Raw genomic sequence first — 15,759 nt, forward strand, 5'->3', positions numbered from 1 at the left:
TCCTTAATACATATCCATTCAAGCACGCTAGCTTAGGCAGACCTGACAGTATCATAACCATTGCTTCCAGTCTCACAGGTTTCTGTGGTCTCTCTGTACCCTCTCCAGCACTGACTGTAAGCACTAGGACAATTGCTTTATTTCCCCTCTTCTCCTCCTGACAGACCTGCCACACATGCTTATAATAGACTCACAGGAAGGGAAAGCCCTTTCCGCCTCCTTTTTCACAGTTAAAATTTATGGTTTCTCTTTAATCCCTCAAGATCTTTCTAGGACAGTCTGGCGTGCCTTCCAAAGCTCCTCTGGTATGCTGTTCCCCAGATGCAGCCTTATCTCAGTTCCTCCCGTATGAAGCACTCCCTGTTCATCTCCAGGTCTGCTGGCTTGGATTGTCTGCCAAGACACGCCATTCTCCCCCCCCCCCCCCAATAAGTTGATACAGAGTTCTCTTTCACTTCGTTTCTTCTTTTTCTAGTGTTGCCAAAAAGCCTGGATAAATTGTTTTATCTTTTTCATAGAGACTTAATGTGTGGAAATGGGTAGTTGAAGCTTTTCATGGCAGAGAAGTAAATAACATCCCATGAAAGAGACAGGACTTCCCTGCCCCCCTTCCAGGCAATCAGCAGCCCTATCTATTTTGCTAGTTCATCTGACCTTGCTTTTAACATTCTAAAACAGTTCTTCTGGTTCATGTGACCCACTTTTTTGAACATTTCTTCATTTCTTTGAGTGTTTTTAGCAGGTGCTATTCTAGTCTCTTGACCTGTTTAATACTTGGACTTCCACTCCACCCTCAGAGGCTGACCCTGAGGCATTCCAGTAAACATGTCCTTGGAACTGAAATTATTCCCACATTCTGAACATCTGAAGCTGCCTTATACTGAATCAGACCTTTGGTCCATCAAAGTCAGTATTGTCTTCTCAGACTGGCAGCAGCTCTCCAGGGTCTCAAGCTGAGGTTTTTCACACCTATTTGCCTGGACCCTTTTTTGGAGATGCCTGGGACCTTCTGCTTCCCAAGCAGATGCTCTACCACTGAGCCACCGTCCCTCCCCATTTCTCTGGGCCTTCCTTTGGTTTTGAGTTCAGCTCACTTTCTGTGTTCTCTGAGCAAGTTAATGTGTTCCCAACATCCCTTTTTAAATTTGGTACAACCCTATGGCTATTCCTTTGTTGTAGCTGAGCAGCTGCTAATTCCTAAAGCATCAGACAGCTAGCATTGCCAATAACCTGTAGGGGAAAAATATACCCAGTCCTTAATGTGTAGAAATGGACACATGAAACTTTTTATGGCATGGAAGTAAGGAACATCGTAATTAACATCCTGTGAAATCTCAATAGAAGTGAAGAGACACTTCAACTCTAGGCTTTTTCCAACCATGCAAGAGAGCGCAAGCCTTGCCTTGCTTCCCTTGTGAACTCAATCCAGAACAGATCCAAGTGGGCAGCCATGTTGGTCTGAAGCAGTAGAACAAAGTAGGAGTCAAGTGTACCTTTAAGACCAACAAAATTTTATTCAGAATGTAAGCTTTCATGTGCTCTAAGCACACTTCATCAGATGAGGAATCAGGTACAGTGAGCAGAGCTACATATAGCTGGTAGGCAGTGGTTTAGAATGCAAAATAGTACAAATTTAAGATCCAGTGACAGAATAGTAAAACTAACAAATTGAGCAAACCTTTGATGTGGATAGCATGATTATGAGAAAGCAATAAAACAATAATATGTCAGAATGTGAGAATGTCTGTTAATTAGTTATGTCTCTGAAGAGGCCTTGCAGATCTGTTCCCCAAAACAGAGAACTATAGGAAGTCATTAAAAAATGCCCTGGCTTTTAATGCCTTAGGACTTGCTTTGAAATAAAACTAAAATGGCATTCAAGTGTACCACTTAAAACTCTTTGCAACTGTTTCTCCTATTCCTATGCATATGTGCTGATTGATGCCCATGGGAGAAAGTTAATTTTACAGCTGCATGCCATCCTTTTGGTGCTTTGAAATGCACCTTTGATACTGGCCCCTCAGCCACAGTGTGCTTGATTTGTTTTACACACGCCTTTCCTCCTTCTCCCCCTTTCCCTTACCTCTTCTTTGCTTTTTCCACTGCCTCCTCTACTGTCACAGGGAAAATCTAATTATTTTTAGTTGTTTGTGTTGCTCTATAAAGTGCCCTGTACATTGATGACACTCAGGAAATCTTATATCTAACAGCCAAGGACTGGCCCTTGTTCAGATTAAAAGAAGTATATCTTTGGGGGGGAAGGACTGGCTTCAATTAAGAGTTCTGCACAGAAATCAAATTTGCTTTAAAAAATACACAAAACACAAACCCCTAAAAGAGCAAGAGCAATGGCTGCATAAGTGCAAACATTATAAAAAAAGGAACAGATGGCCTTCTGGGTACCATAGCAACCCAAACATGGCTTTTGGAGGGGAGGAGGGAACCAAAGGCAGGGAAAGAAAAAAGATTTATGGCTGGAGTTGGTTGAATAGGAGTGGAATGGGTCAGAGCCAGCACAGGTGTGTGGGTTGTGGGGGTTGGACTTCATGGGGGAGGAATCTGACGCTGTCTGGAAAATGTAATTTTCTCTTCTCCCTGAGTCTTCATGGGTGTCTCTCTTACATAAGATATTTATTATAGATTTGGGTCTTATCTGAGTTGTTGAAATATTGTCCTGGCTGCTAGAAGCTGCAAGCAATTTCACCGATCCTCTAGATAACTATTCATAGCACAGACAGTCAGATATTTGCGGAAATCCATTCCTCACAGCATCGGAGCCAGTGGAGTTGACATGTTGCAGCTAAAATGAAAGGAAGAGGCCTGCGGTTCCTTAAAGAACAAATTATAGTACAAGACCTGAAATAAGTAGATTAAAATCCTTTTATTTTAGGGGCTTGAGGGAAGACACAGAACATTTGGGTGGCAAGGCCTTCAGATAAATTGGAGTGCACTGTTGTTTGACTAATATTACTTGAACAGTTAATTCACATTATGAGGAGAGTCCAAAAGCTGAGGTTTGGATATGGGGAGAAAGTTGTCCAGTCTAGCACATTCATTTATGATCTAATAAAAATAATCTAACAAATCTAATAAAAACAAATTCGTCAGATGGGCCAGGGTGCCAGTCACTCTACACAAACAAACAAAAATCTCTTCCTATCATGATGCAGACCAAGCTTTCATATGCAGGACAGTAAAATAACATTCTGGAGAACCTGTCCTTTTCCTTTTGCTCTTACCATCTGGAGCTTCTGCTTGAGCTGACTAGGACTGATTTGATCACTCCTGGCTTTATTGGCCCAACTTCCCAACTGCCCCTCCCCTCCCCAAAGGAAGCAGGTTGGTCAACAGCTCCTACTTAATACCGGAGAGGAGTAGCTGTGTTAGTCTGTAGCAGCAAAATAAAACAGCAATCCAGTAGTGCCTTAAAGTCTAACAAATTTTATTTCAGTATAACATCAGATGCATGGTATATTCAGAACAGAAAGGCCGGGAAAAGGAGAGTCAGTGTGGACTCTAATCTTGCTCTGTATCCCTCAGCCAGAGTGGGGAAGGGGTAGCATTGGATAGCAAAGCTATTTGAGGATGGAAGGATACCCTCTTCCCTTGGTCCAAACTGGGGATACAGGCACCTGAATTCAAGGTGTGATCTCCTTCTTGTCTAGTTTGGCCCTCCAGGCAACTGCTTTGTTAAAAAGTTAACCTGCTGAAATGTTTCAGTATTCACAGTAACCAAGAGAACAGAAATAAGAGACCAAAGGAGGAGCATAGAGTTCACCAGAGCTTCACAGGTTGCCACTGGAGTTCTCTTCAGTGCTGGCACTGGGGAGCTACAGTTGATTGCCGGCACTGGGGTGCTACAGTTGATTGAGGTAACCATGAATGCCAACATGTACTGTGACATACTGAAGCAGAGCATAATCCCCTCCCTTTGGAGGCTGGGCCGCAGGGCAGTATTCCAACATAACGACCCCAAACACACCTCCAAAACGACCACTGCCTTGCTAAAGAACCTGAGGATAAAGGTGATGGACTGGCCAAGCATGTCTCCAGACCTAAACCCTATTGAGCATCTGTGGAGCATCCTGAAACGGAAGGTGGAGGTCTCTAACATCCACCAGCTATGTGACGTCGTCATGGAGGAGTGGAAGAAGACTCCAGTGGCAACCTGTGAAGCTCTGGTGAACTCTATGCCCAAGAGGGTTAAGGCAGTGCTGGAAAATAATGGTGGCCACACAAAATATTGACACTTTGGGCCCCATTTGGACATTATCACTTAGGGGTGTACTCACTTTTGTTGCCAGCAGTTTAGACATTAATAGCTGCATGTTGCATAATTTTGAGGGGACAGCACATTTACACTGCTATTTATTTATTTATTTATTCCGTAATTTATATCCCGCCCTTCCCACAAGTGGCTCAGGGCGGCTTACAACAAACAATAATACAATAAAATCGGAACAAATTAATACATTTAAAATCAAGCATTTAAAACCTAAAAACCTTAAAATTTTACATTGTACATTAAAACTATACAGTATAATCACAAAAATCTAGAAAGCTACATTTGTCCAGTCAGGCGTAGGCTAACCGGAAGAGGGTCGTCTTACAGGCCCTGCGGAACTGAGTAAGATCCCGCAGGGCCCTCACCTCTTCCGGTAGCTGGTTCCACCACATAGGGGCCATTGTGGAAAAGGCCCTGTCTCTAGTTGTTTTGAGGCGCACTTCCTTGGGCCCAGGGATGGTGAGAAGATTTTGAGTCCCAGACCTCAGTACTCTCTGGAGAACGTGTGGGGAGAGACGGTCCCTCAGGTAGGCAGGTCCCAGGCCATATAGGGCTTTAAAGGTAATGACCAGTACCTTGTACCGGACTCGGTATATTATTGGAAGCCAGTGCAGAGCCCGAAGACCCGGCCGAATGTGCCCCCATCTTGGGAGGCCCAATAACAGCCGGGCCGCGGCATTCTGCACTATACAAGCTGTAGACTCACTACTTTACATTGTAGCCAAGTGTCATTTCTTCAGTGTTGTCACATGAAAAGATATACTTAAATATTTACAAAATGTGAGGAGGTGTACTCACTTCTGTGACATACTATATAGTTAATATGTTAATTCTGTGCCAGAAATGGGACTTTTAAACCTGAAGTATGAAGAGCTAAAAAAAAAAAGGTAGACCTCGTACATAGGGTCTAGTAGGACTATGGTTTGGTGTCTTAACACTGAAAAGAGGTTTGTGGTTTTTAAGGCTGCAGTTTGTTCTTACATGCTCTTGAAATTCAGCCTCTCCTGCTACACAACGGTGACTGGCTTTTATCTCTCCAACAGGAGTTGCAGCCCTGGCCTCCTCATGCCCTTATTTGCGTGAAGCTTCTTTTAAACGGTGCAGCAACCTTACAGATACCGGGGTCCTTGCCCTAGCACATAATTGCCAACTTCTACAAGTCTTAAACATTGGTGGATGCTCCAGGATCACAGACACATCATTGCATGCCCTTGGAAAGCACTGTCGGCATCTGCACAGTGTGGATTTTTCATCTACTTGCGTAAGCTCACATAAATGGTTAAGGGATTTTGAAAAGTAACTTGTTGGATGAATTGCGTTGTTTCCCATGTTGTAGGGATTAATAAGTGTCAAGCATCGATATTTCCCAATAATCAATCTTTTGTTGTTGAATCAAAAGTTGCTTTATTTAAGAAACTCAGAAGCTTTACCAAGGACATATGCCTTGGAAGTAATGACATACACAGTGTTACACAGTTGCTATATAGGATAGCTTCAAAGGGTATCATACAGATGCAGCTTGAGTCACGGGTTCAAAGGTTACTACATACTATCTCTTTTATTGCTATGGAATTTAGGCTATTAAAAACATCTCCCTTTCTTACACTTCTGTCAGCTCAGATAAGATTGTCTGTGTGAACCTGGGGGAGAGGCGGCATGAAAGTGGTAACAGCCAGGCTGTAGCAAAAACATCCTTGGGTCAGATGGATTTATTACTTGCCCAAAGGTTGTGAAGGAAGGGGGAGCAGTAAAGGATGGATGACCTGTTCCTTGTCGAAGGAACCATTATGTTACAGAAATATGCATGCTTGACATACTGCCCCCCCTAAGCCCCTCTCTGGGGTTTTGTAGGATGCTTAGCATAAAATTGTTTAATCAGCTCTGGCGCTCTTACATTTTAGCTTATTACCCATTCGTCATGGGCTACAGAAAAATGTTTCCATCTAATCAGAAAATACAATACACCTTGCTTCAGCTTAGCATCTAAAATCTCTTTTACTTCATGGTGATTCTGATTCCCCACCAGAATAGGCTCTGGAGCTTGGGGTCGGGGGTGCCAAGGCATGGCTCCAGGATCCCTCCGAAGTAAACTGCAATGAAAGATGGGATGTATCTTACCAAACAGTTTAGGTAATTCGAGTTCTACAGTCACTTTATTGATTACACGTTTAATACGAAACGGTCCCAAGAACTTGTATGCCAGTTTTTTAGAAGGTTGCGGTAGAGGCAAGTTCTTGGTATCTCCCACCTTAAAATCTCAAGTGGGTGAATGATGCTTATCGTAATATTTTTTGTAAGTCTCTTTGGCTAATTCCAAATTTTCCTGGATATGAGTCCAAACCTTTCCCAGCTTTCCCCACCATTGATTCAAAAGTTGAGGGTACTTCTGGCACTACTCCTCCTGGTAGCTGTGGGAATGGTTTTCCTTCATATCCATTCACTACCAAGAAGGGGGATGATTTGGTGGAGTTATGTATGCTGTTATTGTATCCATACTTGGCAAATGGGAGTAGGTCTACCCAATTTGACTGCTGATAGTTCACAAAACACCTCAAATACTGCTCCAGTAGGACGTTTATCCTTTCTGTCTGTCCATCGGTCTGGGGGTAATATGCAGAACTTCATCCCTGCTCAATTCCAGTCAATTTGCAAAACTTCCGCCAGAAGTTGGCAACGAACTGTACTCCTCTGTCACTAATTAACTTATCCGGGAATGAGTGTAGTTTCACCACGGGTTGAAAGAAAGGGTATTTGCGAGCAAGGATTGAAGTGGGCTTGCTTAGAGAATGTGTCCACTACTACAAGAATTACGGTCTTTCCTTGCGAAGGGGGAAGCTCAACAATAAAATCCAATGAGACTACTGCCCACGGCCTGGTTGCTGTTTCCAAAGTTTGTAACAACCCTGGGGGTTTCCCCCCTCTTCTTTTAGCCATTAGACATATTGGGCACAAGGCAACATAGTTAGAAATGTCCTTTTTCATAAACAGCCACCAAAATTGCCTATTTACTAGATGCAGGGTTTTGACATAACCAAAGTACCCAGATAGTTTGCTGCCGTGACAAAACTGGAGCACTTCTTTTCGGAGGCTCTCCAGCACATAAAGTTTACTGTCTTTGTACCAGAATCCCCCTTCACCTTTCTTTACTCCCTCAGGTATGGAATCTCCTTTTTCCATCTCAGAAATCAACCTCTCTCCCTGCCCCCCATTTTTCCTCTAATTTTTCTCGTTTAGCTTCTGAGCACGTTGTCACTGTCCCCCCCAGTTGACTGGGGAAGATGAGCAAATCGATCACCTCCTCTCTTTGACTATTGTGCTGAGGGAGTCAAGACAGTGCATCAGCTAGAAAGTTCTTAGATCCCGGGATGTGCTTTAACTTAAAATCGAACTTAGCAAAGAATCCCACCCACCGAATCTGTTTCTTGGTCAGTTTCCTACGGCCACTTAGGGCTTCTAGATTCTTGTGGTCAGTCCCTATTTCGAAGGGGACCCTCGCCCCTTCCAACCAAGACCTCCAAGTCTTTAGGGCGAAAGTTACTGCAAATGCCTCTTTGTCCCACACCGACCAATTCCTCTGCTCTTGGGAGAATTTCTTCGAAATGTAGCCACATGGTTTTAGGTCCCCCCCTCGTCTGGTTGCATGAGAATTACCCCCACAGGGACGTCGCTGGCGTCACATTGAACCACAAAGGGTTTCAATTCATTGGGGTGGATTAATATGGGTTCGCTAGCAAACAATCTCTTTAGCTCATTGAATGCTTTTTGACAGTCTGTTGTCCAATTTAACTAGGCTCCTGGCCGCTTGGCCTCGGGACCTTTCCCTTTTGTCTTGAGAAGGTCCATTAAGGGGAGCATAGTGTGTGCGAACCCCTGTATAAAATTACGATAAAAATTTGCGAACCCGATGAATGATTGGAGTTGTCTACGTGTCCTCAGGGGTTCCCAATCTAGAACGGCTTTTATCTTTTCGGGGTCCATTGCCAAGCCCCTCCCAGATACTTGGTAACCTAAATAGTCCAATTCCGTTTAGTGGAACTCACACTTGGATAATTTCGCATACAACTGATTTTTATAGAGATTGTTAACACTTCCCTCATTAACTTCACGTGGGAGGAGATGTCATTTGAATAAATAATTATATCGTCCAGGTACACCACTACCCCTCTGTACAAGTACTTTCACAACACCTCACTGATAAAGTGCATGAAAACCGGGGCTCCCTGTAGCCTGAATGGCATGACTAAGTATTCGAATTGTCCCATCGACGTGTTAAACGCCATCTTCCATTCATCCCCCTCCTTTATGCGCACCTGGAAATAAGCATCTCTCAGATCCAGTTTGGTGAAAATCTTTCCCTCCGACACGGTGCTCAATAGATCTTTTATTAAGGGAATGGGGTAAGCATTTGAGGTTGAAATCACATTGATCCCCCTAAAATCCATACAAAGTCTGAGCCCCCTGTCTTTCTTCTTTCTAAAAAGTATGTGGGTGACCGTAGCCAGTCATATGAACCCCCGCTTTAAGTTCTTGTCTAGGAACTTGTGCAATTCAGCTTTCTCCGCCCACCCCATGGAGTATAGCTTAGCCTGTGGAAGGCTCTGCCCCGGAATCAGTTCTATTGCACAGTCAGTATCTTGGTGAGGGGGTGAGTTCGTTAGCTTCCTCTTCACTGAAAAATTGTTTTAAGTCTCTATATTCATGGGGAATTGACTTCACCTCTTCTATGGTGAGGCATAGCTTTTCATTTAATGGTGGTGGTTCCAGTCCCCACTCCACGTTCCAGTGGTGGGGCTCGCACCTTCCATCTCTAAAGTCTATAATTTGATCTCCCCATTTGATATTGGGTTCATGTTTGGCCAGCCATCCCACTCCCAAGACAATGTCAAATGATGAAGACGGGGCCACCACAAAAATTTCTGTATCCCAGTGGTCTTCTATTCCCATTGGCACCCCTTGGGTCTGCTCCGTACATGGCTCCCCTCTCATTACAGTCCCATCCATCTGCTCAAATTGTATGGGGTGCGGTAGCAGACTCGTAGGGAATCCAAGAGCTTCTACTAGTTTAGGTGTGATTATGTCTCTGGTGCACCCGGAATCTAGTAGGGCTCAGGCATGTATCAATTGCTTTAGATTGGGGTTCAGTAAGATCAGTGGGATGAAAAACAAAGTCCCAGTAATTCTCATCCTCGGCAGCACCATTAGTTCCACGACCTGCTGCTCAGCACCTCTCAGTGCAGGACACTCTCGTTTCCCTCCGGTTCGTCTTCCCAGGCGTCCCCACCCAACTCATCTATCATGATAATCTCCTCTTCCCGGGGAGCTGCCGATGCTGCGCTGCTCTTCACTGATTCCTTTGCTAGTCTCTCTCTGCCTTTTTCGCCTTGGGTGCGCTGGTCTTTGGGATGAGGGGGGGCCTCGAGGCTGCTCCGGGCAGTTGGCTGCCATGTGGTTGGGGTCGCTGCACTGAAAGAAATGTCGAGGGGTAGTTGGTTTGGCAGTCTCCCTGGTTTGATTGGCTTTCCGCCCATCTGCTTTTGCCCCTGGCTGAGACTCACATCCCCCCTTACCCCTTTGCTGCTGTTGACGCTGGAGAGCCACTCTCTTCATGTTAGTCTCCACCTCACTGGCTAGTTGCACCCATCCCACCAGTGTGGTAGGGCGAGCCTGCTGTAGGGCTCGTTCCAGTATGCTCGCGTTCAGGCCTCTCTGGAACTGTTCGATCTTCATCTGCTCGTTCCACTCTCGTACTTTGGCCGCGTTGGCCCAGAATTGGGCTGCATACTCTCTCACTGCTTTGGATCCTTGTTGCATGTCTCTTAGGGTGGTTAAGGCTCTGGTTTCTTGTAACAGATCCTCATACTGTGTTAGTAGGGCACGTAAAAATGCTGCCATGGTGTCTAGTTCGGGGCTCCGGGTTTCGTACAGGCTCACGTACCATCTCTTGGCCGCCCCCTTCAACTTTGATCCTAAGTAATCCACTCTGCTAAATTCATCGGGGAAAGTGTGCCCCCAGTAGAACATAAAGCTATTGGCTTGTATTAAAAAATATGCCACCTCTTCGGGATCCCCATCGAAGGTAGCATCCCGTTCTTGACCTCGCCCATAGTCTGGCAGTAGCGGTAGCAGCGACTGAGGTTGCCGCGGTAACTGCAGCTGTAAAGGGGGGGTGTTGTGGTGGTTGCCCCCCTCTGGGCGCCGGCAGTTGCAGTGCTCGATCCAGTTGCTTTCTCACTTCTTGGGCCATGAATGCATTATTGGCTCACATTTCTTCTCTTAAGCCCTTGGCCATCTCTGCCATCTCTAATCTCATCATTTGGAGAAAGTCCCCGGGGGTTGGGATTTTGTTCTTCCTCCTCCTCCTCCTCTGGGCCTAGGTCGGGGCATCATTCCTCTAGCTCCTCCCAACCATCCCTGCCACTTGCATCCGAAGTGCTCTGGTCACTGTCATCTCCCATCCACGTGCGCAAAGAGGGTAACGCCAGGATCGCCTCTCTCCGAGCTGGTGCTTCATCCATTAGGCTGGTGGACCTTCTGGGATCCCAAACTTTGGGGGTTATAAAGTGTCGCTGTATGTGCAGTGGAGACCCTCGTGCTGTTGCTCTCCATGCGTCGAGTACGTGCCATGGAGGGTGTATTTGGGTGGTGTCGGGTCCTTGATCCTCACCAATTGGTCGTTCTGGGTTTTCGGGGGCTTCTCCGTTATCTGGTGCTCTCTCTGCCATAAGGGTAGAAAGTTTCCAGTTCAGTTACATCCCCAAGTGAGATTACTTCCAAGAGGTCAAGCATCAATATTTCCCAATAAGCAGAGTTTTGTTGTTGAATCAAAAGTTGCTTTATTTAAGAAACTCAGAAGCTTTACCAAGGACACATGCCTTGGAAGTAATGACATACACAGTGTTACACAGTTGCTATATAGGATAACTTCAGAGGGTATCATACAGATGCAGCTTAAGTCACGGGTCCAAAGGTTACTACATACTATCTCTTTTATTGCTAAGGAATTTAGGCTATTAAAACATCTCCCTTTCTCACACTTCTCTCAGCTCAGATAAGATTGTCTGTGTGAACCTGGGGGAGAGGCGGCATGAAAGTGGTAACAGCCAGGCTGTAGCATAAACATTCTTGGGCCGATGGATTTATTACTTGCCCAAAGGTTGTAAAGGAAGGGGGAGCAGTAAAGGATGGGTGACCTGTTCCTTATCGAAGGAACCATTATGTTACAGAAATATGCATGCTTGACTATAACTAAAGGCATCTGAGATTATAACAGCTGTCTGTGTCATCTGTGGCTTCTCCTCCTGGGCTTTTTTGCTTGATCTTTTCTTAGTTGTTCTTCACATGGTCACTATCAGGGGATAGCTCTGATACTCCCAGAGGCAGGCACAGAAGGCATGGTGCTTGCCCCAATGTCTTGTTTGCTCTGCAGATAAATTAATAGGTCAAAATGACATTATGCTGACTTCTTCTTTTACACAAGGACACTGCAAAAGCCATAAGAACATAAGAGAAGCCATGTTGGATCAGGCCAACGGCCCACCCAGTCCAACACTCTGTGTCACACAGTGGCAAAAAATTTTATATACACACACACACTGTGGCTAATAGCCACTGATGGACCTGTGCTCCATATTTTTATCTAAACCCCTCTTGAAGTTGGCTATACTTGTATACCAGTATCTGTACTCTGCACTCAGCACCACCTAGTTCGATGGAGAATGAGCAATCTACATTTTGGCATTTTTGAATATTTAATAAGGCTATTGGACTATGTGATAATAAATTTATACAACAAAGTTTGGAAAATGATATATTTGGGTCTGTACTGGGTGTTTGATGATTGTCAGCTAGTTGCAGACTTTTTCTGACAAATGGCCCGTTTTAGGCTTAATAAAAACCCAGGAGAGATTCAGTTACCTGTACTGCACATTTGTGCAGTATTGCCATGAAGATTCCTGCTGTTTCGGTATGTTGCCAGGTACTGTACTTTAAAAACTGCTGTAGAATAAGTGGACTCCAAAATTAGATAGCAGTAGGGTGTTTTTCAGTAGGGCTGTCTTCTGGCTTGTCAGCTTTCCCCCACCCCCGCAGTTTGCTTACTTTTATATAATTTATTTTCAGCTTGCTGTTTTGCAGGTCTATGGGCACCCCAACAACTGCTGGGAGAAGCTGGCATACACACCCGTGGTGACTCTTTCAGTTTCTGAGAACTATTTTTGCTCTTGATTGTAAACCTGAGGCTAGGAGATGGTAAACAGTGTTTTGAGATAAGGGTTTCGGAAGGTAGCAATGTTGGTCTGTAGTACAACAGCTAGATTTGAGTCCAATAACATCTTAGAGCCCACCTAGCTGTTGGAATAAGATGACTCCTGATTATTTTAAAAGCATAGTAGAATGGTTAGGAAAAGATTGAGCATATAGGATACATAGACATGAAAAAAAGCTTTTATTAATCGCTTAGTAAGATCATAGGATGCACAGAGCTTTTTTAAAAGCAGGAATGCTGTTAGCACCAGGCACTTTAAGGTGAAAACTGCTGATGCAACATTATGTAACTCCAACTATACTAGCTAATGAGAGGCATGTGAAGCTAGTTAAGTGGGGTGTAACATGATAGGCCAGCTCTACCATAAGAACCAGCTACCTAGTCCTTAGACTTTGCCTTGGGTGGATGAGGAGGAAGGAGTGTTGGAGACGTGGAGAGCTATTTGATAACAGAGACCGTTACTCTGTCCGTTTGACTGATGATGGTAAAGACCCTGGTATGTGTAGACTAATCTTTGGATTTGTGACATTGTACTTCTGACCTCGATGGACTGACTAACTGTGCATTGACTACTTTGGACTGCCTTTAACCACTCTTTTGCTGTAACCCCAATACAACTGTTTCAACCGGCTTACTGAAGTTGTGTCTTTGTAGACTTTTTACTCGAGGCTGCTCTTATCAGCACACTCACACTGCGGGACTTCCACGCACTACTGACAAATGCAGTTCTAGCTGGCTTTGTGTCAGGGAGTAGCCTAATATGCAAATAAGTTCCTGCTAGGTTTTTTCTACAAAAAACCCTGTGCAAAATAATGGTTTTGTCAGGGATGTGTGGCCTAATATGCAAATGAGTTCCTGCTGGGCTTTTTCTGCAAAAAAAGCCTTGGGGATGCAGATTGTTCCACCTGTGTAATTTACATGCTCCATGGTGACAACCATAACCCAATTGTTATGGGAGGGAATTCCAGTAAGTGCTTGATAAATCTCTACTTTTCATTGCCTTCCTGAGACTACAAAAGGGGCCACATCACTGACTTCCTTGTCTCCAATTATGTCCCTAGCTTGGAAAGCATGGTTCTGAATGGACGCTGTAACTCCTTTTTATTTCAAGAGGCTTAATCCGGACTGTGCACAGGATATCTTCCTTAGTACTGGATCCTAAAACAGCAGCTGCTAGTCAGACAGGCTACTTCTGGATATCTTTGATAATCGTGCTTTGTTTAGATCATGCTTTGTGCAACAAACTGAGTTTGTCTGCTACTTGCTTCTGATCTGCTCCCCTTCAACAAGGAGGACATTCCCTGAGCTGTCTCTGTGGTCAGATATCTGCATGAGGCAGGGCTACTCAACAAATGGTGGTTTGTGAATTCCGAGGTAACAATGAAGTACAAATAGTACAATTGGTGGTTAAGAAGCCTGCTGCTAACCCTATTTGGAAATTCCAGCTTGCTGCCAAACAAAAAAAGCCCCAATTTTGTGGAACTGTCTACATCCAAACTTCATGAGGTTTACTGGAGTTTGATTCAAGCCAGAGTTTATAACCATGGTTTATAGTGATGTCTGTATGCAGCTCCAGATTTAAAAAGTATCTTGAGTTGTTCTACAGTTGCAGATGGTAGTACATAAAATTTGAAATTTTTCCCCACTACTGATCACTCAGTTATTTTTGGGTAGCCCCCAACTAGTAAACAATTATCCATGGTTCATGTCCAAAAAATTGGCAGTATTGTCATGAACCCATTCATTATAGATAAACACTGGTGTGTTTTGCATCATTCTGGAGACAAGAAATAATTTTGGATACCAGTTAGTATAAAATCTATGTTTTCCAAAACCTATCAAAAATGAAGAATAACAGATTGAAGTTAGATTGTTTCCAGAATTGTGCAGGTTTCTTTCTTTTGTTAAGTGAATATATATGCTATGTTTTTAATCCACGTGCCAACAAGAAATCCGCTTTTCCCATTCAGGTTACTGATGATGGCGTTATAGCACTTGTTAGTGGAATATGTTCAAAGAATTTAAAGGTATTTACTGATGATGTCATTATAGCACTTGTTATTGTTTACATAGAAACATAAGAGAATCCATGTTGGATCAGGCCAATGGCCCATCCAGTCCAAGACTGTCACACAGTAGCCAAAAAAAACAGATGTCATCAGAAGGTCCACTAGTGGAGCCAGGACACTAGAAACCTTCCCATTGCTGCCATGCACCAAGAATATAGAGCATCACTTGCCCCAGACAGAGAGTTCCATCTATACCTTGTGGCTAATAGCCACTGATGGACCTCTGCTTGATACGTTTATCTAGTCCCCTCTTGAAGCCATCTATGCTTGTAGCTGTGGCAGTGAATTCCATATGCTAATCACCCCTTGGGTGAAGAAGTACTTCCTTTTATCTGTTCTAACCCAACTGCTCAGCAATTTCATTGAGTGCCCACGAGTTCTTGTATTGTGAGAAAGGGAGAAAAGTACTACTTTCTCTGCCTTCTCTATCCCATGCATCTTTACTGACGATGGTGTCACAACACTTGTTAGTGGAATGTGTTCAAAGAATTTAAAAGTATCCCCCCCCAACACCCCCTTGATCTTCTTCGTGGTCTCTGTGCATCACACTGATGGGATATAGGCGCCCGCGCCGATCTCGATCGGTATTCTTGAAAGCTGCGGATTTCCGCGCCCCCGGCCCAGTGCGCATGCGCCGAAGCCCCACCGAGCATGCTCACAGGGACCGGAGCGGACATCCCGCCAGTTCTCTTCTGACTGCCGCTTGGATCAGTCGATCTCGCGTCACGGTCGGTAAAACCCCCTTTTTTCTTGGAAGTTGCATTCGCTACTCTAACTTAATAGACTTTATACTAAAACAACAGTCTTTTTAAAGACTCAGGAGCGGGGAAGCGGTGAAAAATTCTTTTTCGGACTTTTTACCTCATCCTTCCTTTTTCCCGCCAACCCCCCCTCCCCCCCCCAACCGCATGGAAAAGCGGTTGGGCTTTTTCAAAAGGTGCTAGAATTGCGGCAGCAAAATCGCCCCTCCAGACGGGCACGCTCTTTGCCTTTTTTACTTAGGAGAGACGCACATCCCTGACGCGTGTGTGCACTGTGCTAAATTTTCCCGCCAGACGAAGAAAAATCGCGCGGGTCGTTTAGCAGCGGCGCTGATGGAGAAAGCGCTATCTCCTAAGAAAATGGCGGCAACACATAAGCCG

General features: G+C 44.6%; 1 protein-coding gene across 1 annotated transcript in view; it reads left to right on the plus strand.

Annotated features, from left to right (window-relative positions):
• The window catches only part of AMN1 (antagonist of mitotic exit network 1 homolog), a 74,333-nt gene that overhangs the window by 37,813 nt on the left and 20,761 nt on the right, over nt 1-15,759 (plus strand). The window contains exons 4-5 of the mRNA XM_060245736.1: nt 5,329-5,546; nt 14,519-14,575. Of these exons, the coding sequence (XP_060101719.1) occupies nt 5,329-5,546; nt 14,519-14,575 (275 nt within the window). The remainder of the gene's footprint in view (nt 1-5,328; nt 5,547-14,518; nt 14,576-15,759) is intronic.

Source organism: Heteronotia binoei, chromosome 8 (genome assembly GCF_032191835.1).
Source record: "Heteronotia binoei isolate CCM8104 ecotype False Entrance Well chromosome 8, APGP_CSIRO_Hbin_v1, whole genome shotgun sequence".
Taxonomy (NCBI): domain Eukaryota; kingdom Metazoa; phylum Chordata; class Lepidosauria; order Squamata; family Gekkonidae; genus Heteronotia; species Heteronotia binoei.